This window comes from Cimex lectularius, unplaced genomic scaffold (assembly GCF_000648675.2).
Source record: "Cimex lectularius strain Harlan isolate CLEC.00 unplaced genomic scaffold, Clec_2.1 scaffold105, whole genome shotgun sequence".
Classification (NCBI taxonomy): Eukaryota; Metazoa; Arthropoda; class Insecta; order Hemiptera; family Cimicidae; genus Cimex; species Cimex lectularius.
The window spans coordinates 734,453-758,064 of record NW_019394178.1 but is presented as its reverse complement, the minus strand read 5'-3'; the positions used below and the strand labels follow the sequence as shown (position 1 = coordinate 758,064).

Sequence of the window (23,612 nt, the reverse complement as noted above, 5' to 3'; positions counted from 1 at the left end):
TGACCTGTAACAACTGAGTGCAGCGTTACAACATCTACGGAGTTAAATTCTAGTGACAACATTATTAACAGTATACCTAACAGATGCACAGAGGTTTTAGCTAACAGAGGACATTATACACAGTAAATTCCTAATTTTGTGGTCCGCTTGACCAATATTACAATTAATTAAGGTTTTTAGCTAGATACGCTCTATTACTTGAGCTATCGTGACCTTGATCCACTCGGACAACAACTTCTCATCTCAACCCCACCTTTCAAATTTTCCCTCCGTTTTGCCATTTTTCAAATGTCGTGTAATCGGATTGATTCTCGACGACAAATGAAATGGCCACGGAGAGCTTTAGTGAAGTATACTTCATTTTAAATCATTAAATTCACTAATTTCGTGGTCCGCTTGACCAATTAATATATTACAATTAATTAAGGTTTTTAGTAATAGCTCAAGTGGCGTCCATGTAAAGTGGCGAGTCAACTGAAGATTTTAATACCTGTAGGTACAGCAATGATTATAGTTGCAGAAGTGAAATATGCTCGTGTATCTACATCTATTCCTACTGTAAATATATGATGTGCTCATACGATAAATCCTAAAATTCCAATTGCTAATATAGCATAAATTATACCTAAAGGGCCAAAGGTTTCATTTTTTCCTCTTTCCTTTCTAATAATATGAGAAATTAGGCCAAATCCTGGTAAAATTAGAATATATACTTCGGGATGACCAAAAAATCAGAATAAGTGTTGGTAAAGTACAGGGTCTCCCCCTCCTACTGGATCAAAGAATGAAGTATCAAAGTTATGATCAGTTAATAATATAGTGATTGCACCTGCGAGTACAGGTAGTGACAATAGTAATAATAATGCTGATTCCTACAGATCACACGAATAAAGGTGTTCTTTCTAAGGTTATCCCCGCAGGACGTATATTTAGAATAGTAGAGATAAAATTGATTGCTCCTAGAATAGAACTTATACCTGCTAGATGTAGTCTGAAGATTGTAAAATCAACAGAATATCCTATATGAGCAATATTGGTATACTTCATTTTAAACTTATTAAATTCACTAATTTTGTGGTCCTCTTGACCAATTAATATATTACAATTAATTAAGGTTTTTAGTAATAGCTCAAGTGGTAGAGCAGTGGCTTATCTAGCCGAAGATCGTGTGTTCGAATCCCGCTCGTGCCATTGACTTTTTTATCTCAACTATAAACCTTAATTAATTTTAATTATTTCATAGTACTATTACAGCAATGGAAGTGGCACTGGGACAGCCTTCATTGCATACAAGGAAGATGGCACACGAATTTCCAGTTGACAAAACAAAGTGTAGACTCTCTCTCAAACCTGAACTTAAGAGTAAGCCACAATAAAATACTAAAAAAATATAAAAATGAAACTACAAAATGTCTGATCAAATGAAATTTTTAAGACAGTTTTGATCTCTTCCAAATAAAAATAATTTCAAAAGGTATTATTTCGTAATTTGACTTGCTGTTTAATAAGGTGCTGTTTTCCATCCAGCAAATTGTACTATTCGAGGTGTGGTCATAAATAATAAAAGTTATGTCTTCTTACAACTGATAATGAAATGGATGATATAAACACAATTTAGGAAATAAATACTCATCAATATTTATTCAAGGGTAGAAAAAAAACTTAAGTACAAATTTATAGATAAACGAAACAACACTAAAAAATGGCAACAATTTTACAATAAAGTTCTTTTCAAAGGTTGGATTTGTTTAATGCATAAAGAATATACATATATAATTTCTTTTATCACAAATACATCAAGTTTACATAAAACAACAATAGGATTAAAAAAAAAAAATAGAATGACTAGTCATTTCATGATTTTTATCAAAAGAATGAACCAGACAAGAAAAAATGTAAATGTAAATTAAAATGGCACAATATAAAAACAAAATACAAAATAAGATCCATTGAGCCATAGGGTTTATTAGATAAATTCTACTTCATTTTATAACTGTGCACCAAGCAACTTTTTTCGTATTTTATTGCAAATTAATTAATAATTAAGTTTTTCATCAAGAGTTCTAAGTAACTTTTAAAAAAAATAATGTGGAGAACAACGATGATAAATGAGAAAAACCATTTAAGACTGGGAGGGATTGAAAACGTCCAACTTGAAGCAGTTGCTGGGAGCAGAGTATAAAATTGCAGTGCGTACGAACAAACCACTAACGAGCACACTCTTAAAAGGAAATAAAACAAGAATAGGAGTCTCGATGTATGTGTATGACAAACATACACAAACATCTAATGAGGAAATATATTTTTATGCTTCTTTGTATATATATATTTTTTTTAAATCTCTTGATTATACAATGATACCTTTTGATATACAGTTGACTCTTGATAATTCAAAACCCAAGCTAATAAAATAATTCAAATTATCAAGAGAAAAGAAAAAAAAAGATTAATAGTTGCTTTGCATTTCAAAGGTTACAAATTAAATTATACATATATAAAATATCGTAAAATAATGAAAATTAGGAAGCATGTTAGTTACAGCCAATACAACAAAAGGAAATGTCACTTTGTAAACTTACCTTTATGTTGTGTTAAATCATTACAGAAATGTTTTAATTTCTTAAATCATAAATAATCATGACTCAAACTAGCAAGAGCATTGTCCGTCGTTCACTGCATCACAAAGGTGCAAGGAGACCATCAAGGAGAACTTATGGGGCTTTATATCCAAGTAAGACTCTAGCAAGACGTATAATGCAGACCACAAGTTGGGATTTTGGAAATATGCGCACTGGTAAAATCTTAGCGCACAGTCAGATAGATTTAAAGGTCTGTTTCAGGAGTGTGAAGCACATTTTGAGCCATACCAGGCTGTGAGCTGCATGGGGGAATATGTATTTGGAAGGCAAAGGAAAGAATGACGTTCCTTAGCAGTTTTCCCACTGCTGTTGGAACTCTACTCTCCAATGTTTGAAAAAGTGGCTAACCAGCGAAACTCACTTGGTATCCAACTGAACCTGATGGTATAAATTAGCACCCACTCTCTGTCAATCTTTCCTGGTGTCAGGCGGCATTGAACAGCGCTGAAGGACTGTATCACACTGACACCCCTTAATCAGTTATGATAAAAAGAAACAGCTAATATATAAGAAAGATTATCATTGAAGATGATATCAGTGCAAAGGGAAAACCGCCACAATCAACCTTATGGTTCTGATGCATGTGCTGAATATTCTAAATTACATCTCTGTGTTTGTCACTGCAGTCTAAATTTAAGACTACACAAATTTGAGTCTCATAGAGATTCATGGGATCTGGAATCCCCCCTCAGTAATTTAAAAATAATTGGGTAGATGGTAATCCATCTCATGGTCTAGTAACATCTTAGACCATTCAAGTCCAAGATGAATGGTCCAATGAATTCAAGTGCTGAGAACATATTGACAGAACATTGAATGCTATATATAACAAACTAGAAAAAATTCAAAGACACTTTAGGCTGCAAAGAGTATGTGAAAATTTAGATTACAAAAAAAAAAAGAATTATATAGAAAGGGAGTGACTCAATTCCGATTTTTAAATTGCACTCTCTCTCTCTTCCTCTGTTACGAAAAATATTTTGTATTAACGAGTATTAAAATAGACATTTTTTTTACCAAAATGGCCTGCTGAGGAGTTTGTATTATCAGGAAATTTGAATTTTCAAGTTGCAAATTAACAAGAGTCAACTGTATATTTTTTTAAATAACTAAATATAGAGGAAGAACATATTCACTCCTATATGTTTTATCAGAATAAACACAATGGAATAAAAACCACTACTTAATATAGATATATATAATATTGGAATGAATTAATGCATCATACTATATAATTAGTTTGTATTGGTCCACCTGCTGTTTGAAGATCAGGTGTTACAAAGCCTATAGCAACGGACATCATTAGCCAAACGAAATATGTTTTGGGTAAAAGATGGAAGGTCCTAAAAGAGAAAAAAATTATTATCTATAATTATGTTTTTTACGAATTGAATACGTACCGTATCTGGCTTGATGTTCTTTTTAAGAATGTCTCTTTGGTTTTCATCCAATCCAGAAGTCTGCGATAAAAATGTGGGGAGGAAACTGTTGAAGAAAGTGTCAAAATTGACGGCGGCCATGTTGTAAATTGCAGTGGCGATTTCGTCACTCAACAGTGCATGGCTTTTGTTGATGAGTGTCGTAAGAAGGACCGTAAGGAGCAGGGCCAAAAACTGCACCCTGAACATTTCCTGTGGGTGAATCAACCATTGAATACTGAACTTGGGAGGTTAAAAAAGAAAAAACATACTTTGTGGTACAATTTCCACTTGTGGTTAATTGATTCCAAGGCCTGGAGGTTCTGCGAAAAAATGGAAATGTCCTGCTGGGTCAATGATTGGCCGAAGGCAGTCAGAATTGCCGCTAATTGGTCACCATGTTCTAAAACAGGCTGGCAATCCTGAACAGCTCCTTGGTAGAAATACTGCCACTTATGCATCACCAGACTAATAAACAAGTAAAAAGAATAATAATCTTTTTTTATTATAAAAAATAAATAAAAATAAGAATCTTTGTTTTTGTTTTGTTTTTTACTTTGAAATTTAGCTTACCCTCTCCTTCAATCTACTACAAATTTTCCTCTCCCATCAACTAATGTCGTCCCCTATTAGGAACTTTATATTGGAAAAAGGTTTATTACTTGAAACCAAAACTTTTATTTTACTAATACTTTCCAAGCACACGTCTAATGTGAAGAGGTGGGTTGGAGGTTTTTTTTTAAATTTTTAAAAGGCATAAAACCACTAAGGGTCATAGCTGCCTTAAAGCATCCAACAATGCAGCCTCCCCATCGCGCGAACCAGAGGGGCCACGGCCCCAGAGAGGAATAGGCCCAGAGGGCCAGCCACATTGCAGAGGGTCGAGCACTATATAAACAGTGTGATGTTATCGCTGAACTAATGTTGTTTCGGCTTTCCTGAAAGGATGTGCATGGGCATCCAATCCACATCCTTCAAGAGCCGGGGTATTCTTTTTCACCCATATGCAAAGCGCTCGACCCCCGACCCGCACCCACAAGGAACAAGCCCCCCCCCCCGCCAACGCAAATGGCAAAGGCCACACTAGTTTATATCCTGTTCATTAAATCAGCAGTCTTAAGATATTGGAAAAGTATGTATGGTATCGTCTTTTAATATGTTATAGAGGTTTTGCGGATAAGAGATGAGGTGTCTGTAGGCTGAGTAGATTGGACAGTGCAGAAGAATGTGTTTTGTTGTACTAATCTCATTACAACAAGGACAGACAGGGGAGTTTTCTTTGACGAGTCAACAGATCTTTCCTCCACTCATCATTCCATATCAATTTCATAGTACGTACACAATATTTTTTATTTGCAACTGTTATTTTGTCTTTATTACAATCTAATTTACTGTTTAATATTTACATGCTATTTAATCTGAATAGCATGTCGAATTTATTGTGGACGTTAAATAAGAATAGTTCTAACATTGAAAATTTTTCTTTAAAAATTTCTGTGTACAGTAGTCTTTACTAATTCCATGAACTGTTTTTATTTCAAATGGGTTTTTAATTAAGCGGGGAACACACTTCCCCTACGCAACACAACATGATGTGTCCTGATGCCTTGTCTCATTTTGGTAGGCTGTTCACATATGTTTGTCGTTAAGTACATGCCAAAGTCAGACACCACAAATCAGTATCACAAGCCCAACGTCTCTATTGCTCTTAATGCATTATTATGAGCAAAACCATGAGATAAATTGTTAGTTAAATTTTATGTATCTCTACAAACAAAGAGTTCTATTAAATGTTGGTAATTTTTTGCCCTGAATGGATCAAAATGCAATTTCTCAAGCAGTGTAAAAAAAAGCAAACTGGATAGGGCTCTCTCTCTCTCTCTCCTCACTCACTTGCTTTCTCACTCCCCCTCTCTAATTCTTTGCCTTCTTTCTTCCATGAAGATTACATTCCACATCATCAACTAATTCAAAGATAAACATTAATATCGCATTACGAAAAGTTGGGTTTTTTAAATATAAATTTTTCTCTAAGGTTGCTCTAAACTGAACTTTCAAAAAGTACGGCGCTCCTTAATAGACTAAACCGTCAAGACTGCACGGTCTTTCCGGCCCACCCCATGAATTAGAAGGTACATTGCTTTAAATTATGATGTTGGGTCATTACTACGAACTTTGTTATATAAATATACACAGAAACATACAAAACATATTCCATATTAAATACCTATTCACAAATCTTAGTATTACATAACTTACTTACTCATGTCCATCCTTTTTCACATTTTCTTAACATCCCCTTTTGATTCGTTTTATAATGACTAGAATCTATATCTTTACTTTATTTTCAATTGTCTATTTCTCTTTTTTTATCTATTTCACTGTTTCCTGTCCCATTCTCTCTCCTCCCCCACACACAATCTNCTCTCTCTCTCTCTCTCTCTCTCTCTCTCTCTCTCTCTCTCTCTCTCTCTCTTTCTCTGACGGTCTCTCTGTATCTCTCTACCTTCTTTCTTCTTTTTGTCCTTCCACGAAGACATCATCAAATAATTCAAAGAAAAACTTTAAAACCGCAATTCTGAGAAGTTAGGTTTTTAAAATATCGAGTTTTTCCCCGATGGTGCAGAATTATATGTAAACATTGATAAAAATTAATATTAAACTGAACTGTCAAAAAGTACGGCGCTCCTTAATAGACTAAACCATCAAGACTGCACGGCTGTTCCGGTCCACCCCGTGGATTAGAAGGTATGTTAATTTATTTTATTAATTAATTTACGATATCAGCGAAGCGCCCGATTTGTGTCGTACACTGTACCCCTCTATCTACAACCCCTATCTTCTCAAAATCCACCAATCACAACACGCTTACTCCTTTTTCCTCAAAAATCCGTCCCTTCCTGCCTTTTTGTGGCTCTCTCTTCTCCGCCAGCTCTCAGAGCGAGCACATCTCCTATTGCCCTGTCATCTCCCCTAAGTGTTGTACAATAGTAATTAACCGTGTAAGATTGCCCAGCTATTGCTTTGATATGCACATTTATCGCCACGTGAACATCCGCGTATTGACATTAGAATCGCCCCATCCTTAACTCCACATGCATCCCATCTCCCGACCGCATAGTCGCAAACCTATCATCGCCATTTTCCCTTAATATCTTATCTCCCTTTATCCATCTACCATCATCATAATCCCACAAACGAATCATCCATCATTATCCCTGGAAGACTGCATCTTCTCACTAGCATCGCTGCCTGGATTGCATCATCTCATTCCAATCGCCACTTGGATTTTACCATCCATCATCATCATCTTCGACGCTGCTGGATCCAGGCCGGTGCACTGGCCTAGTCATCGCCGAACAACGCACGATATCGCATTCAGAGACATTCACCGCCTACAGGCATTCATCGCCTTCAGGTCTCCAATACGATCATCGGCCATCTTGTAAGCCATAGAAATTTCATTAAACAGTGAATCTTCAATTATTCCTTTCGTTCATTATTTATTCCTTCATTTAATTCTTACTAAACTGACATCTTCTAATCAATCGGGAATCTTCCATTCCCGTTGGTGCCGAAACAATCTTATTATTAATTTAAACTCCTATCTCTGGCGGTGTTCGTCGGCGCCATTTTGTATTTGGTTGCTGGCAAACGATACCTATAACTTTTTCTCATTTTCTTAATATCCCCTCCTTTTGATTCTTCTTATTATGTATAGTGTATAATCTATATTTTTTATTATTTTTAATTGTCTGCTTCTCGTTTTTGTTTATATCTCTGTTCTACCCCATTCTCTTCCTCCCACTCTCTCTCGGTCTTTCTCACTCACTCTCTCTCCCTTCTTTCTTCTTTTTGTCTTTCCGCGAAGACTACATTCCATATCATCAAATACTTCAAACTTTAAAATGGCAATTCTTAAAAGTTGGGGTTTTTTAAAATCCAGTTTTGCACCCAGGATTCAGAACTACATGTAAATGAACATTGACAAGAAAAATTATTAAACTGAACTGTCACAAAATATGGCACCTCTTAATAATATGTTGGTGAGATTAGCGACTTGGAAAAAGTACAAAAGAAAGCAACCAGGATAATGGCCTTCAGATTTGGTCTTGCACACCTGAATTACATGGAAAGACTGAACTGGCTTGGTCTTGAGTCACTTAGCTCCCGCCGTATTTTTGCCGATCTCATTTGGGGTTGGAAATTGTGGAATGAGGCCATTGATATCCTGAACTTACATTTATCGCTATATGTGCCTCAGCGACCACTTAGGAACCATAATTTGTTCTTTGTTCCACACTACAAAACAGAATATGGACTAAATTCACCCCTACCGAGGATAATGAGATAGCAATCTAGCATAGAATTATATTCTAATGAAATAGATGTATTTCGCGATTCCTTGAATTCAGTTAAAGTTAAATTAAAATGATTACTTGCCTTGAATCATTAAGCCTTGTGTTTTTGTTATTATTGCTTAATTGTTCATTTGTTCTTTTTGTTATTATGTGCCTTTTTTTGACTACTCCTCTTGTAGATTCTTTCTGTTGGAGTTATAATAAATAAATAGATTGTTGTGTCATTATCTTCGGGTCTTAGTTTCATGCCCAATCTTAAACCTGTTTGAGATACAAGTGTGCTGGGGGATGCCTCGTATTTCTAAGGGTTTGATTTCGGAATCCTACTCAGTTTGGCTAAGAAAAACTTCTAACTCTGAAATACTTGATTTAAGAGTGCAACTTTCTTGTGTAAGGTCTTTGAAAGTTTTTTTTAAATATATAAACAAGGTTTCTTTTCATGTATACATCATTATTACAACCAATCTGTACAAAACTGAGCTGACCGGTTCAAACAAACATAGCTGCAAAGAAATACTTCAGTTCAACATCCTAGAACCTGATGGGTGTAGGATGCCATCACCTAGTGAGAGTATGAGTCTGACAATGTACGCTCTGATGACTACAGATTATTCCACATTGTACATCCTACTATACCACCCGGGGTAGGTAAGAGAATGTAGCATGGACAAGCTGATCCTGTAAGGAACTCGTATTTTCTTCCTTTTCCGGTCTCACTTGGGTACAGAAGAAGTGGAAGGACCAATAAAGGATTCTCTCTCCTGGTCAATCGAACCCTTCTTCCAGAACGAGCCAAAGTATGCTTCGGTATTTTGTAATTTGTTGTATTCGGTAATACTTTCTAATTCATGGGTGAGCAGGAAAGACCATGCAGTCTTGATGGTTTAGCCTATTAAGGAGTGCCGTACTTATTGGATGTTCAGTTTAATAATTGTTCCTCTCAATGTTTATTTACACGTAGTTCTGCACGCTCGAGGCAAAGCTGGCTATTGAAAAAACCCAACTTTTCAGAATTGCGCTTGAGAATGCGAGAGAATGAGGGAGGGAGAGAGAGTGGGGACGAAATACATAAAAATACATACATAAATACAAATAGGAAACAGACAATTAAACATATAAAGATTATATACTACATATAATAAGAAGAATCAAAAGAAGATATTAAGAAAATGAAAAAAAGTTATTGGACATGAGTAAGTAATGTAATAATTAGAAATGCTCAGAAGGTATTTAATCTGGAACGTATTTTTTCAATGTTTCTGTTTATATTTATATAACAAAGATCATAGTTAAAACCCAACATCGTAAATTAATTATTAAAATAAATTAATATACCTTCTAATTCACGGGGTGGGACGGAAAGACCGTGCAGTCTTGATGGTTTAACCTATAGCGCCGAACTTTTTGACCGTTCAGTTTAATAATTGTTCCTGCCTTGTATCTTTGAAGTAGTTGATGATGCGGAAGACTTCACGGCAAAACACAAACAAGAAAGGTGGGGAGAGAGAGAGAGAGAGAGAGAGAGAGAGAGAGAGAGAGAGAGAGAGAGAGATNGAGTGAGTGAGTGAGTGAGTGAGTGAGTGAGTGAGTGAGTGAGTGAGTGAGTGAGAGAGAGAGAGTGAGAGAGAGAGAGTGAGTGAGAGAGTGAGAAAGAGAGGGAGAGAGAAAGACAGACAGGCAGGCAGAAAACCCCACCCAGTTCGCTTTTACCACACTGCTTGAGAAATTGCATTTTGATCCATTCCAGGACTCTGAACTAGGAACATTTAATAGAACTCTTGAATGTTGTAAATTTTGTATTAAATAAACTTTTTTTTAAAACTCGGTTTATCACATCGAAACCATAACTGGCACGATCAGTAGTACTGATTTTGGAGTTCAGCGTGTATAAACTTAATTGTTTGGACAAATGAGAAAATAACGAGCTTCATGGTGATCATCATTTCTCGGCTGAATACCGGAAAGGCGAACGAACATCGCAGAGGATCAATATACAGGACAGAAGAGCATATTACAACTTATTTGTCAGTGATCAAATTTTGTTATTATTTTAATTTTTGTATTTTGTATTCATTTTTGGGTTTAAACTTAATTTTTTTAAATGGTCACTTTTACTAAACTTTAATTCATACTGGACGCTATACGTAGCTATGATGGAAATCCAAAACATTGACTCAGTTCGTCTTGAAAGTAGAGAAAACACCAACTATTATGTCCACATTACAAACGCCTGTCTTTAGTATACAGAAATCCAGGTCATCCATAAAAAAAAAAACAAATTAATTGACAAAACGAATGAAGTAATGAGAAATGTACTATTTTTTAGTTGGGACGAACTAAAACCATTCTTGGTAAGAGAATTTGGTGATAGCAGGAGGCCTGCGAGCATTATTTTAGAGAAAATGAAATTGCTCCTGCTGCACTGTAGCATTTACACAGCAGAACTGTAAATGATTTGGCACTTGCTTGGGGTGATTTGAGATGATAGTGGTTCTATTGACTAGTCTGCATCGATTCCATAAGTTACTGCTGTCCATGACACAGTTTTTCTACCAATGCTCTCATACTTCTTGTACAGGAGAGATACCATGACCTGGAGCATCTTGGCAAAACATGATTCACTGATGAGTTGCACCGATCTAACGCCTTGAGCGATTGACAAACTGTGTTGCCCCAACCAATACGCCACTGATAATTATCGGCATTGCTTAGGAAAGAAATGCACGGCGATACGGTGTCAAATTGCATATCGCACACATCACACATTCCCTTTACTAAGTAAATTCACACTAATAAATACATTCACTCTCAAAACAAGCTAGATACACAACTATTCTCACTAAACAATAGAACAACACCATTTCCTCCAAGAATACAACAGGGGACCCAAATACTCACTGCCGTGTCTAAGCACAATTCTCAAATCAGGTGGCATTCCTGCATGCTCTGTGTATGGAGCCAAGGAATTGCATCCTTTAATTAGATGGGGCAACTTTTCTTTACATGGCTTTGGCCCAAAAGTAAGTGTCCGTGTGTCAACCCCACATGGTGTATTCTTAATCAGATGAGATGATACTTCTTTTATGAATCAGATCCTCCGAGGGCTACCCATCGACAGTGCTCTTAATACACGAGAGCTTCTTAGTCGATCCAGCCCACCTTTCCAGCTGAGAAACCTCCCTGACTCTACATACCTCACTGCAATGCCCCCTGGACAGAGATATGGAAGGCTGTGGGATCTGTAAAACTGGACGTTTTCGAGCAGAGAAGGAGAATCTGCTTTCTCGGCTCTTCCAGGTACAATATTTATTGCTGACTACACTATCCCTTCGACCTCCTCTAGGTCTTTCCCAGAAAGAAAAAGCAGAGGTTGTCAACGTAGAGTAAATTTAGTATGTAAATTGTAATTATATTGACCGTTATAATAGTTAGGTCCTTGTAATTTTTTTAAATAACAATACCAATATACATAAAAAATTTGTGTTATTGTCAAAGTTGATGAGAAATCTAAGAAATATTAATTAAAATTAAAATATTTTTTCCTAATATCACAAAGCTAAATAACATTGAAATCATGAAAAAACAAAAACAAATTTTTTTCCTCATGGTAGGAGAGTCATTTTGGGAAATGGCCATCGTGCATGGAATGGACGTTAATGAATTACTTTTCCAGAGGGTTCTTTATGAATTTTACATTATAAGATTACAAGAATGGTGAGACGGGAAAATTTTCCTCCTTGTGAGCAACCGTGGCCATTCTGGGAAGAATAATCAAGATGGATTTGTGATAGAGGATGATTTTCCCTCTGTCCCACATTCTTGTAATCTTAAATAAAAGTCATAAAAGCAGCGAAGTTGCTTGTAGTATCCCTGCGCTGTTGTAACATAATAATTTACAAAATAATAATAAAAATTTTCTTAAACTTACCTTGACAGTAAGTGGTACAATGGTGGTTTTATTGTTCCGCTGGTCGCTTCAGTTACTGACGGAAGAATATTTTCAAGACACAATGCGATACAGCTTGGAACGAAGTGTTTAAAAGATGCAGCTGGCTGTTCAATGACAAGGGTCAAAAGTTGAAGTAGTTTGTCCACACCACAACTGATCTCCGATATTTCACACCTTAAACAAAAATCATGTTAGTGATACGAATTAATTACTAAATGAATTTTATTTGAACTTACTGCGTAAATGAACTGATAAATGTGTGCACTGCTCTTTGCGTAAATTGTGCACCCATTTGATGTTGCAGTGTGCGAAACGCTTCAAGAAACAATGTTAGCATAGCGTTACACTGTTCTGGTTTGGTTTTCAGAATTCGCGGGAAGTCGTTCAGAACTTGTTGAAGTACAGGCTGAAAGAATTTTTTAAATGACAAAACTCTTCTTTTGTAAAAGAAAACAAAAGTCCATACCTGAACTGCAGTAAAAAGTAGTTTCTTAGAAGAACTCGTGTCTGGTTTGGCATGCAAAAGTACAGCGGTGATATGGGAAAGGTCTTGGAGCTGCATTGGACCGCCTGATGGTGTCATTGTCTCAATAAGACCTGCCAGAAGTTGTACCCTTGTTGAATCTGAATCCCATTTCCAGCTGAGAAGACATCGCACCAGAGCACAATAAACAACGCTCAACGTCTAAAAAACAATTATTATTAACAAGGAAAAAATATTTCAAAAAAATTTTCCCTTACATCTTTGGGAAGATGAGAGATATTTGTAGTAAACAGGGTATACAACTGATCCAACGAACGTTGTGGAGCTCGTTGCAAACATATTGTATTCAATACATGTGCAGATGAATGCTGGAGTTTAGGTGCCGTAGGTTCGATGAGCAGTGGAAGAACTGCTGAGAGGCTCGTCTCAACTATGCTTTCACACATGCAGGCATTCAGACCAGCAATTATTTGGCTATGCCTGATACAAACCAACATGTAGCTTATTTATTAAAACAAAAAATCTATTAAACAACATACAATTCAATAAGATGAGGAGAAATCGTGTGGTAAAGCTGTCTTTCATGGAGTCTCGCTTGCGTCGCCTGGGCTGCAAGGTTGGCAAATAAGGATGCCAAGTTGTGCGGAACGGCTGCTGCGAGCATCTGAGAATATAAACGAGCGACACATTGCGTCAGTGCAGAGCAGTCGTCAATCCACTCGCCGTTATCACCGAGGTTTTCGTTGGCTGTTCCTCCACAAAGTAGTGAAGAGTATTGTGACATCAAAGGCTGCCAGCATTCAAGCTAAAATTGAGAAAAAAAATGTCAGGTTTGATAATTGGGGATAACGCTAAGGCAATTATTCAGCAGTAGATGAAGTGCTAGCAGATAAACATTTGGCTGAATTTCCATTAGCCATTTGGCAAACAGGCTGTGGTATGCAAACCAATATGAATATGAATGAAGTATTGGTGAAAAGAAATTTTAGGTGGAAAAAGAGGGGAAGAGTTCTTAATTTATCCTAATGATGATGTAAATCAAAGTCATGAGTTCTAATCATGTATTTACAGCGGCGATGCATTTGGCTGCATAGCAATGGTGCAAAGCAATAACAGCTATTAACACAATTAAAGGAATTGCAAATGACTTTAAAGCAGAAATCTCAAGCTGTTAGCGATATTGTGAAAATTAGTTGCACTCATTTACAAGATGCAATATATAGAGATATCTGGTTGGGTAGCAATGCTAAACCACAATATGCGACATATTGAAGATATTTATAATACCACTTCATTCTACATTATACTTTTTTTTAATTAATTAAATAATTTAAAAACTGACATTTGCTGTTCTCTTCAACCATCTAGTTATTTTTACCTTACCACCAAATTCAATACACTTTCTTTTCTTTCCCAACTATCTCATCCCTTCTCTTTTGCCAAAAACCCACCAATGTAATTATCCTTGCCAAACGCCTCCAATTTTTTCAGGAAAAAAAAAATGATAACTTCATTAATTTCGTGGTCCGCTTGACCAATTAATATACCACAATTAATTAAGGTTTTTAGTTGAGATAAAAAAGTCAATGGCACGAGTGGGATTTGAACCCACGATCTTCGGCTAGATATGCCACTGCACCACTTGAGCTATCGTGACCTTGATCCACTCGGACACTAACCTCCCATCTCAACCCGACCTTTTGAATTTTCCCTCCTTTTTACCATTTTGCCAACTAAAAACCTTAATTAATTGTAAAAATGATAACTTTGAAATTACTCCACCAATCCATAGGAATTTTTACAGAGGTTTGGAACCCTACAGCCTACATATAATGGCTCAAACCTGGCCTCTGTAATTCCATCAAAACTGTAGATATAAAATGTTTGGGAAATTTTTTGTTGATTTCATCCCTATTTTTTGGCACATACAATGGCACACAAGCCAAACGTTGATATTAGTTCAAAGAAGAGAAATACAGCTTTTCAATTATTGTTAAACTGTGAAAATTAGTTATCATCCAGAAGAATTATGAATTTTTAAGATGAACTCCATACATCAAAAAAAAATTGCCCCTGATTGATCCAGTCCAAAAATGTCTATTTTTTGTTTGCTATACATATTTAAGGGCTTTAAAGAAAGTTTAAAACAAATCCAATTTCAACAATATATTTGGTAGGATCGGGGTGTGGTCCATGATCCTACCAAATATACTGTTGAATAACAGCTGGTCGACCACCTTTACATCACAAATCCAATTTATTTTGTTTTTTAGAAAACTTTTTTATTCATACTTTACTACAAGCATTTTTGGTTTGTGAAACTTTTTGTATACCTAATCTCATTTAATACGATCTATTATTTTCTTATCCTACTTGATAAGAAATCTTGATAATAAATTGATTGATATAGAAATAATCTTGAAAGACGCAGAAAGGTAGAAATATGTTTTTTTTTAATTGTTCAAATTATTATTTTTTTTATTTTATTGATAGTTTGCATAAATTTTCTTCTTTGAATATCTCATCCCATCTCCCATATATTTCTACAAAGAACCTTCTTCTTTAATTATGCAGAAATGACGTGAGATGCGGTCTGGTGTGATGTAGGTTTCAGAAAACATTTTCTTTATGGTGCCAATGTTTCGATCTTTATTTTGATTGAATGTTTTTCCCTTCGTCAGCTCTTTTCACCTCAAAGAAGCCTATGCCTTATACAAAAATGTCTTTTCTATATCGACATCCTTCTCCACCCCTTCAAAATGGGGGGTTTAACATATATAAACATAAAACAGCAATATCTCACTGGCACTCTCAACACGACATGCAAGAATGGCACAATTACACAGAAAACAAACACTTTGAGTGAGTAGAAATACTTTGATTGAATATAAAAAAATATATTTTGCATTGTATAAATTCACTTTTTTTCACATCCGACATGTATTTGTTAAATGTAAACAATGTTTGTAAATCCCAGGTCCTGAAGATGATCTCAATAAAGATCGAAACATTGGAACGATAAAGAAAATGTTTTTCTGAAACCTACATCACACCAGACCACATCTCACGATTTCTGAATAGTCATCGACTAATGGTCACTTCTTCTTTAACAACTCTCATTTATTTATCTTATTTTATTTTTGTGTGTGGAAAATATCATTAAAAATATAAGTAAAAGTTGTTAGAATTTTAGTGAAAAGAAAGCAGTAAGAAGGCATACTTACAACTAATGTGCAGGTCTGAGTCGGAGCAAGTTCTGCTACTTTAGCAATAACTTCAATGCACTGTCTTAAAAATTTTTGTCTTTCAGACTCTTCCTGAAATTTCGAAATTACATATTTACTCGCAAATTTTTTTTAAAGGAATTTTTTTTTTAATATTTAATTACATTGTTGTCTAGCATTTCATTATCGAGATCTCTATGTCCTTGGAGTTTTTTAAGCAAAGCATGAACCAATGTTACTAAAACCTCTTCATACCTAAAAAGAGCAAGATAGTTAATAAATATTCTCTTGTACTTTGCATTGAGTACATACTTAGCGATATGGGATGTGTCTTTAAGCTGAAGATAGTCTAGAAGAGAATTCCAAATATCTAGTGTCATATAAAATCCTTCGAGAGAAGGCTGTTGGAATGTAAACTGGAATAACGATGAAAGGAATTCAAGAACAGGAAACCCTGGGCTTGATTCCACTCTGTGCCAATGCACAGAAACACAAAGTCTTGTCATTTCAGTCAACTTACTCATGTACCTACAAAAAATAAATTTTTCCCCATTATTTTTTTTAAAAATATATAATGAACAAATTACTCACTCTGGGTCGATGGTACCCATGTTAGTGGTCAACGTAGTCAAAGCTGCCCTCAAAAGAGAATTGTTGTGAACACAGAGGGAAAGGAGCGAATTTTGGAATGTCCCTGGTACACAATTGTTATATAGCAATTCGTTCAAAGCTGATAAACCATGAAGTCCACTAGCATCCTTTTAAAGGGAACAAAAAGGAATACATTTCAAATTGTCAAGTGTGCTTTTCGAGTATATTATAAACTTTTACCTGCTGTGAAGCAAAATGGGTTATCAGTGAAAGTAAAGGAAGTGAATTAACATCCGCCAATGGGATCCAGGAGAAAAGATGAGAAAGAGCTTGAAGTGCAGCCAATACAACTGGGTTTTCTCCATCACCTTTATTCTTAGCTTCATCCAAAACACCTAAAAACAAAAAATTAATAATGTGAAAAACATAACTCGACACAAAAGCCTATAATTACCTGTAATAGTATTAAATACTTGGGGAATGTGTGCAAGAAACAAACGTTTTAGTTCTTCTTTGCGAGATGCACTTAGATCTTCTCTTGGGCAAATCAACTCTTCAGAAGCAGTCTGGAGAAAGGCCAACCCTAAGATTTTACTGTCAGCTCCATCCATAAGCTAAAAGTTTTACAAATTATTATACAACTCTTTTATTTATAATTAATTTTTGCAAGGACACAAAAGAAACACTCACAGTAAGAATGCTCGTGAAGAAATCCGGGTAAAAGTGTGGCCAGTCAAGTCGTGCAATGTCAACAACCAGCTTTAAAAGTTTGTTCCTGATGAAGACAGGAACAAGAGCATGCCGCTGAAGAGTGTATTGATACAGAAGTGTCCGCAACTGAGATCGTTCTTCCCACATGAGTTGAAGCCATTGTTTGGTGATGATTTTCTTTAAAGCAAATAATGGAGTTTAAAGTTGGATGTGTAAGAATGGAAGATGATCAGGATGGTACGAAAGTGATAATACAATATTTTTTAGCATGTTCAATGGAGGCAAATCGTTTTTTAAATTATTTTTGTAATGCATTGTGAGGTCAGCCGTTCTGCTGATAGGAATTCTTTGGTTCCCCTGAAGGTCAGCCACATTGAATGCGTTAAAAAAAATCAAGGCAACACAATGGAATTAAGTCCAAATTCATCTGCCTATACTTGCTGTGTTGGTCTGTAAGATGTGTTTCAGCAGTTGGGTATCTTCTGTTGTTGAACTCAACACTGAAGATCGACAGACCAGGATGATTGGTATCAACCAAATTATAAGTTCAACACCTTACAGTAGCCTCTACGCCCCGTCAGTGGCCGCAACGGTTCAGGCGTTGACACAGTGCTCAGCACTGTACGGTAAAGGTAAAGCTCCCAGGTTTAAATTCAGCAATTTTTTTTTTCAAAAACACTGGTACCCCGAGGGTTGATATGAATTAAAAAAAACTAAACTACTACTTAAGTAGAAGATATCCTGCCATATAGACTCATGATCTGATAATAAGGGCTGTTTCAGAGATTGTTAAAAATGTGATAGATCAAACAGTGTAATGTATTATGATGGCGCTGTAGTGGTGCTAATGAGAAACTTCTTATATAAAAAATCCGAGCAACGAGATGTATTATTAAATTGAAGGTGGTTTAAGAGCAAAGTACACTTTAATTATGTAATTTCATTATTACATTATATACATATATAAAATTATTTACATATTTATGTGGATTTATATAGGCTCAAATCTGCAAATGTACGTACAAACATGCGCCGAGCTTAGCCTACTCGCTTCTAGTAGTCCCCCACCAAGTCCAACAGCTTTAGCTATTTACAGTAAACTGCTGGCAGACTAGAGAATTACCCACCCCGGGTATTGGCAGCCCATACGCAGACCTCAGTCTTATCCAACCACCGAGATTGTGCACTGGGGGGTTGCTGTCAATACCAAATGCAGGCAGTTCTAAACCCATTTGTACTCATTTTAAAATACATTCATTCCTTTTTACATGCCGTTCACTCGAAAATCTCACAACTATTGAGTAAGGTTAACGGTCAATTATTAAGCGTTAGTGATAAAAAGATTAAAACCCCTTCGGGGAAAAAGCACATTCAGGTAGTCACCTCTTGTGATTATAATTATAGTCTGGATGATGACCATCGCAACATAGACTGCTACACAGATGGAAGAGGGAGTGGTGCAGGAATCTACATACCAAAATTAGGAATCAGCATCTCCTCCCCTCTTGGCAATAACACCTCCGTTTTTCAGGCGGAAATCTGGGCCATCAGTGTGTGTTGTAGAACACTTATGGAAAATAAAATTAAGGGAAAAGATATTAAAATCTTTTCTGACAGTCAGGCTAGTCTTAGGGCATTACAAAAAGATTTGTCAACCTCACGCCTGGTGGAGGAAACTATAGATCTTATCAATAGGATCTCTTTCAGGTTTGAGAATAAAGTGACCCTTATTTGGATACCAGCACATAAAGGACACCATGGCAATGAATAGGCGGATGGCCTAGCCAAAGAAGGTTCGAATACTGCGTTTGTCGGGTCACAACCGGTATTACCTCACTCTATGAGCACAGCGAAAGAGAGTATCAATAACTGGGGCATGAAACAATTCCTTAGGGAGTGGAATTTATCCCCCGGACACAGGCAATCGAAAGAGTTTGTTAAGGCGATCAAACCAGCAGAATCGAAATGGCTATTCTCTATCTCAAGGAAGGGAATTAGGAGGCTGATAGGTATTCTGACGGGCCTCTGCCCACTGAGAAGACACCGCTTCGTAATGGGTATCCAACCAGATCCCTTTTGCCGCTTCTGCGAAATAAAAGAAGAAACAGCAAGGCACTACCTCGCAGAGTGTGATAAGTATGCTAGGTCTAGATTCAAAATCTTTGAAGGAGAGGACATCATTAAATCACTCCCCGAGATAAAATGGTCCAAATCTTGGGGTTTGTGAACAACTCAAGAGGTTTATGCAGGACACGTGAGCCGACCAAGTCCCGGACCTTTTAGGGATGGGGTACGAGTCTACCCAGGCGTTTAACCCCTCAGGTCTTGGTCACCCACCCTGCACAATATATACATATATATATATATATATATATACATGCCATTCACTCAATTAATGTAGTGGAGTACTCGATATTCCTCCCTTGCCCTTTATACATACTTTACAACTACACTTAATTGAGGGTTGATGGGGTGTTCGATATTTTGCCAACAATCCTCTCATATCACACATTCATGCTAATTAGTAAATACAAGCTAATAAATACATTCATTCTCAACACAAGCTAGGGGTACACAACTATTATTACTATATATACTAGAATAAACCCGTTTCCTCCAAGAATCAAAACAGGGGATCCAAATACTTGCTGTCGTGCTCATGCACAATTTTCAAATCAGGTGGCATTCCAGCACTCTCTCTTTATGGAGGCAAGGAATTGCACCATTCAATGGGGCATATCAAGCAATCTTTCTCTACAGGCACATACACAAGCTTTGTCTCATAAGTAAGTGTCCGTTTGTCAACTATCAATTAGCAAGATCTGTATCTGCAAGATGAACAGTCTTAAATCAGCCAAAAAGGCTTTTGGTCTTTACATAGCAATATAACGCAGGCTATTGTGAATTTGATGAACCATGCATAGCTGAAACTTCTGTCTGCACTGCGGAAAAATACTGTCAATGGCTTTCCAGAAGCATAAGAGTGCTGGCTTGTGGTGGTTAAGTATGGAGGGTGGGATGTCCCGACCTAAGTCACCTTGTCTGCCATTTCGTTATCCTCCAGACCTATATGTCCAGGTACCCAGACAGCAACCACCATTTTGTTTATGGTATCTCTCCAACAAAAACACTATGAGAGGGTCTAAATGACGAGTCTAAATTTTATTTAGTGAATCCACTATGGAAGTAATGACATTTAACCTAGTAACACCCTGTACATCCTGGCTCTAGTTGTATATATATATATATANTATATATATAAAAGTATTAAGTGGGGGATGTTTTTGAAGGTTAGAATAACAAAATTTGCCTGGCAAAAGATGTGTGTACCTATGGTTATTTATCATATTAAGTATGCAAAGTCTACTAGATATAAAGTGCTTAGTACACATATAAATAATAATCCTCAGACAAATGGGCAACATTGGAATAATACAATTTTCATGAAAAATGGGCATATTATTGTTATTTAGCAAATTTATGTTTGCATAGTATTTGTACTAAAGGTGACTAAATATAAAGTGCAAACTACATGTTTAAACGATTCCAGAATAAGCCATTTATTTAATGGATGATGGCTCATCATCCAAAAGTGAGATATAGCGTATGATGATGCTGCAGTGTTAATTAAAAATGTGATTAATAATCTAATCAGGTATTAAATCCAATATTATTTAGGCACCTACAACATATTATGGTATACCAAATTATTATGATGAAGCCACAGTACTAATAAAAAAATTTTGTATTAAAAAAAAAGATAATGTGTGGTGTTTAGTGACCATTAGTTAATGATTATTTGGAGATTGTGAGATGTGGTCTGGTGTGACGTAGGTTTTAGAAAAACATTTTCTTTATCGTGCCAACGTTTTGATCATTATTGAGATCATCTTCAGGGCTCAAAGTGTTTGTTTTCTGTGTAGATGTGTCATTCTTGTTTCTTGTACTCTCAAGAACGACACACAAGAATGATACATCTGTACAGAAAACAAACACTTTGAGCCCTGAAGATGATCTCAATAATGATCGAAACATTGACACAATAAAGAAAATGTTTTTTCTAAAACCTACGTCACACCAGACTGCATCTCATGATCAACAAATAATCTAGGTCATAATGTTGCATTCAAATTGAATTTTAAATGGGAAACTCGTTTTGCGTTCAGAATAATATAATTTTCATGGAAAATGTGCGCTCATTGTTATTTATCATATTTATGTTTGGGTATTTGAACTAAAGTTGACTAGATATGAAATACACAATGCACATATAAACAATTCTGCTCAGTCCAGAATTAGCCATTTAATGGATAATGACTCATCATCCAAAAGTGAGATATAGCTATGCTGATGCTGCAGTGTTAATTAAAAATGTGATTAATCATCTAATTAGGTATTAAATCCTATATTATTTAGGCGCTTACTAGAAATTATGGTGTAAACACATGATGATGATGTTGTTGTGTTAATAAGAAAATTTTGTATTAAAAAAAAAAAAAATCAAAGCAAGGACATAAGTGTTCTGACAACACTTTCACACAAAACCAATATGACACCACAAGAATAGCACCACACTTTAATTCTGCTCAGTCCAGAGGCATTTACTGGATGATGGCTCATCATCCCATTGTGAGAAAGGGTGTATGACGATGCTGCAGTGATAATTAAAAATCTGATTAATAATCTAAATTGGCATAATCCTAAATTAAGTGCAATACGATTTAACAGCTAAAAATTTTGAAATTTACAGAAAAAATGTGATAAGCATAAAAATATTATAAACAAAGATTTAAAATTTAATAGATAAAACAGGCCTCTGTATTTTTTTTTTTACAGACCATGTAGTGGATTGTTTTGCCTGAATTGATTTATCATGTTGACACATCACCTGATAGTTAATTTTGATGATAAGGTGACATAATAAGTAAGATCTTAGTTAGTGGTTGTTGAAAGATTGATGAATGTTCACTGATTTTTTTCTAGTTTTTTGTACCTCTAGGGTCGCCAGGCAGAACATGCAGACATAGTGATTCGCCGTGTGGTTCAAGTAGTATATGCAATGCTTCCAGGCGTCCCTCTGGTTGCCGAATTCGCCCAGAACAGTTTCAATTTCCTGTTTCCTTTCGTTGGTGGTCTTGTAGTCGAAGAACTCTTTGAGCAGGGTATCCAAAATGGCGAGTGACTCGGTACCGCTGTCCTGTAAAACGACCAAAAACCTTCATCCAACCGTAGAATCTGCGACGGTCGGGTTGGTTAAAGGAAAAAACCAACAAGACGCGTCTCCGAGTATATCCGCGTCTCTTACCATTTCGTCTGATTTCGTCCAGTCCTCGCAGCGTACGGCCAAGGGCAAGGGCGATTCTGTGATGGTGGAGCGTTCGATTTTCGGCCTCGTAGGCTAAAACTGCCCCATGCCACCTCACAGGACTTTATCCGTTGGTGCTATCACCAAAGTCGAAACCATTGCCGTCTCCTGTTGTTTACACTTTACGGGAAACCAGCTGAAAAATTCTCCGACTTCCACCACCACAGCCAATCGCTCGTAGGGGGGATTATCGGATTCTAGCACGCAGGGGGGGCGTATTGCTGATTTTTAAAAAATCTACTCCTTTTCAAAAAAAATCCAGCAATTTCCAGCCTCCAAACTAATTAAATATCATCGAATACATTTTTCTATCTCTAAATAAAATAAAATCTTAATAAAATATATCAAAATAAACTAAACACTGTTTTTTATAACAAAACATTAACATCAAACCAAACATTATAATTTAAACAAACCATTACAGAAATTAAAAGAAAATTTAAAAATTAACAACCATTTAAACAAAAAACAACTCATTAACAATAAAAATTTATTAAACATGTATTAATTTTTATCACTGTTTATAACCTTCTCAATTGGTTACCTGCCTTAACCTTGTCACTTTAATGTTTGCTGTCGAGTATTGCGTTATCTCTGTGTGATGTTTCCGTGAATAAAGTCATGGACGATCTAGGTAAGCAAATAAAATTCTTTTTCTCCGACATCTCTTCAATTTTTAACTAGGAAAATAAAGAAAAATAATATTTGAAGCATGAAAACATTATGTATTTATTGACAGTTAAATGAGCACCCGTCTGAAAATTGCCGGATTGTACAAGCATCTACTATATGAAATAAAACTGCTTTTCATCCAAAGTATCATATTTTTATCGATTTTGAACGAGCACGTTTCAATTTAGTCTAGCTAGT

At 36.0% G+C, this 23,612-nt stretch overlaps 2 protein-coding genes across 2 annotated transcripts in view; one reads left to right on the top strand and one right to left on the bottom strand.

The window, feature by feature from the left end:
- Positions 1–3,714: 3,714 nt before the first annotated feature.
- Positions 3,715–23,218, bottom strand: LOC106664844 (exportin-6). Its single transcript, XM_014390865.2, has 17 exons — positions 22,683–23,218; positions 22,371–22,574; positions 17,357–17,554; positions 17,121–17,280; positions 16,907–17,061; positions 16,667–16,833; positions 16,388–16,603; positions 16,240–16,330; positions 16,076–16,168; positions 13,391–13,656; positions 13,109–13,331; positions 12,834–13,052; positions 12,604–12,773; positions 12,347–12,541; positions 4,330–4,525; positions 4,040–4,270; positions 3,715–3,982 (listed from the first exon to the last, which is right to left on the bottom strand). The coding sequence occupies exons 1-17, from the start codon at positions 22,683–22,685 to the stop codon at positions 3,908–3,910; spliced, it is 2,862 nt and encodes a 953-aa protein (XP_014246351.1). The 5' UTR covers positions 22,686–23,218; the 3' UTR covers positions 3,715–3,907.
- A 65-nt stretch (positions 23,219–23,283) lies between these two features.
- The window catches only part of LOC106664845 (paxillin-like), a 75,075-nt gene continuing 74,746 nt past the window's right edge, over positions 23,284–23,612 (top strand). Inside the window, exon 1 of the mRNA XM_014390868.2 lies at positions 23,284–23,376. Within this exon, the coding sequence (XP_014246354.1) occupies positions 23,364–23,376 (13 nt within the window). The 5' untranslated portion in view covers positions 23,284–23,363. The remainder of the gene's footprint in view (positions 23,377–23,612) is intronic.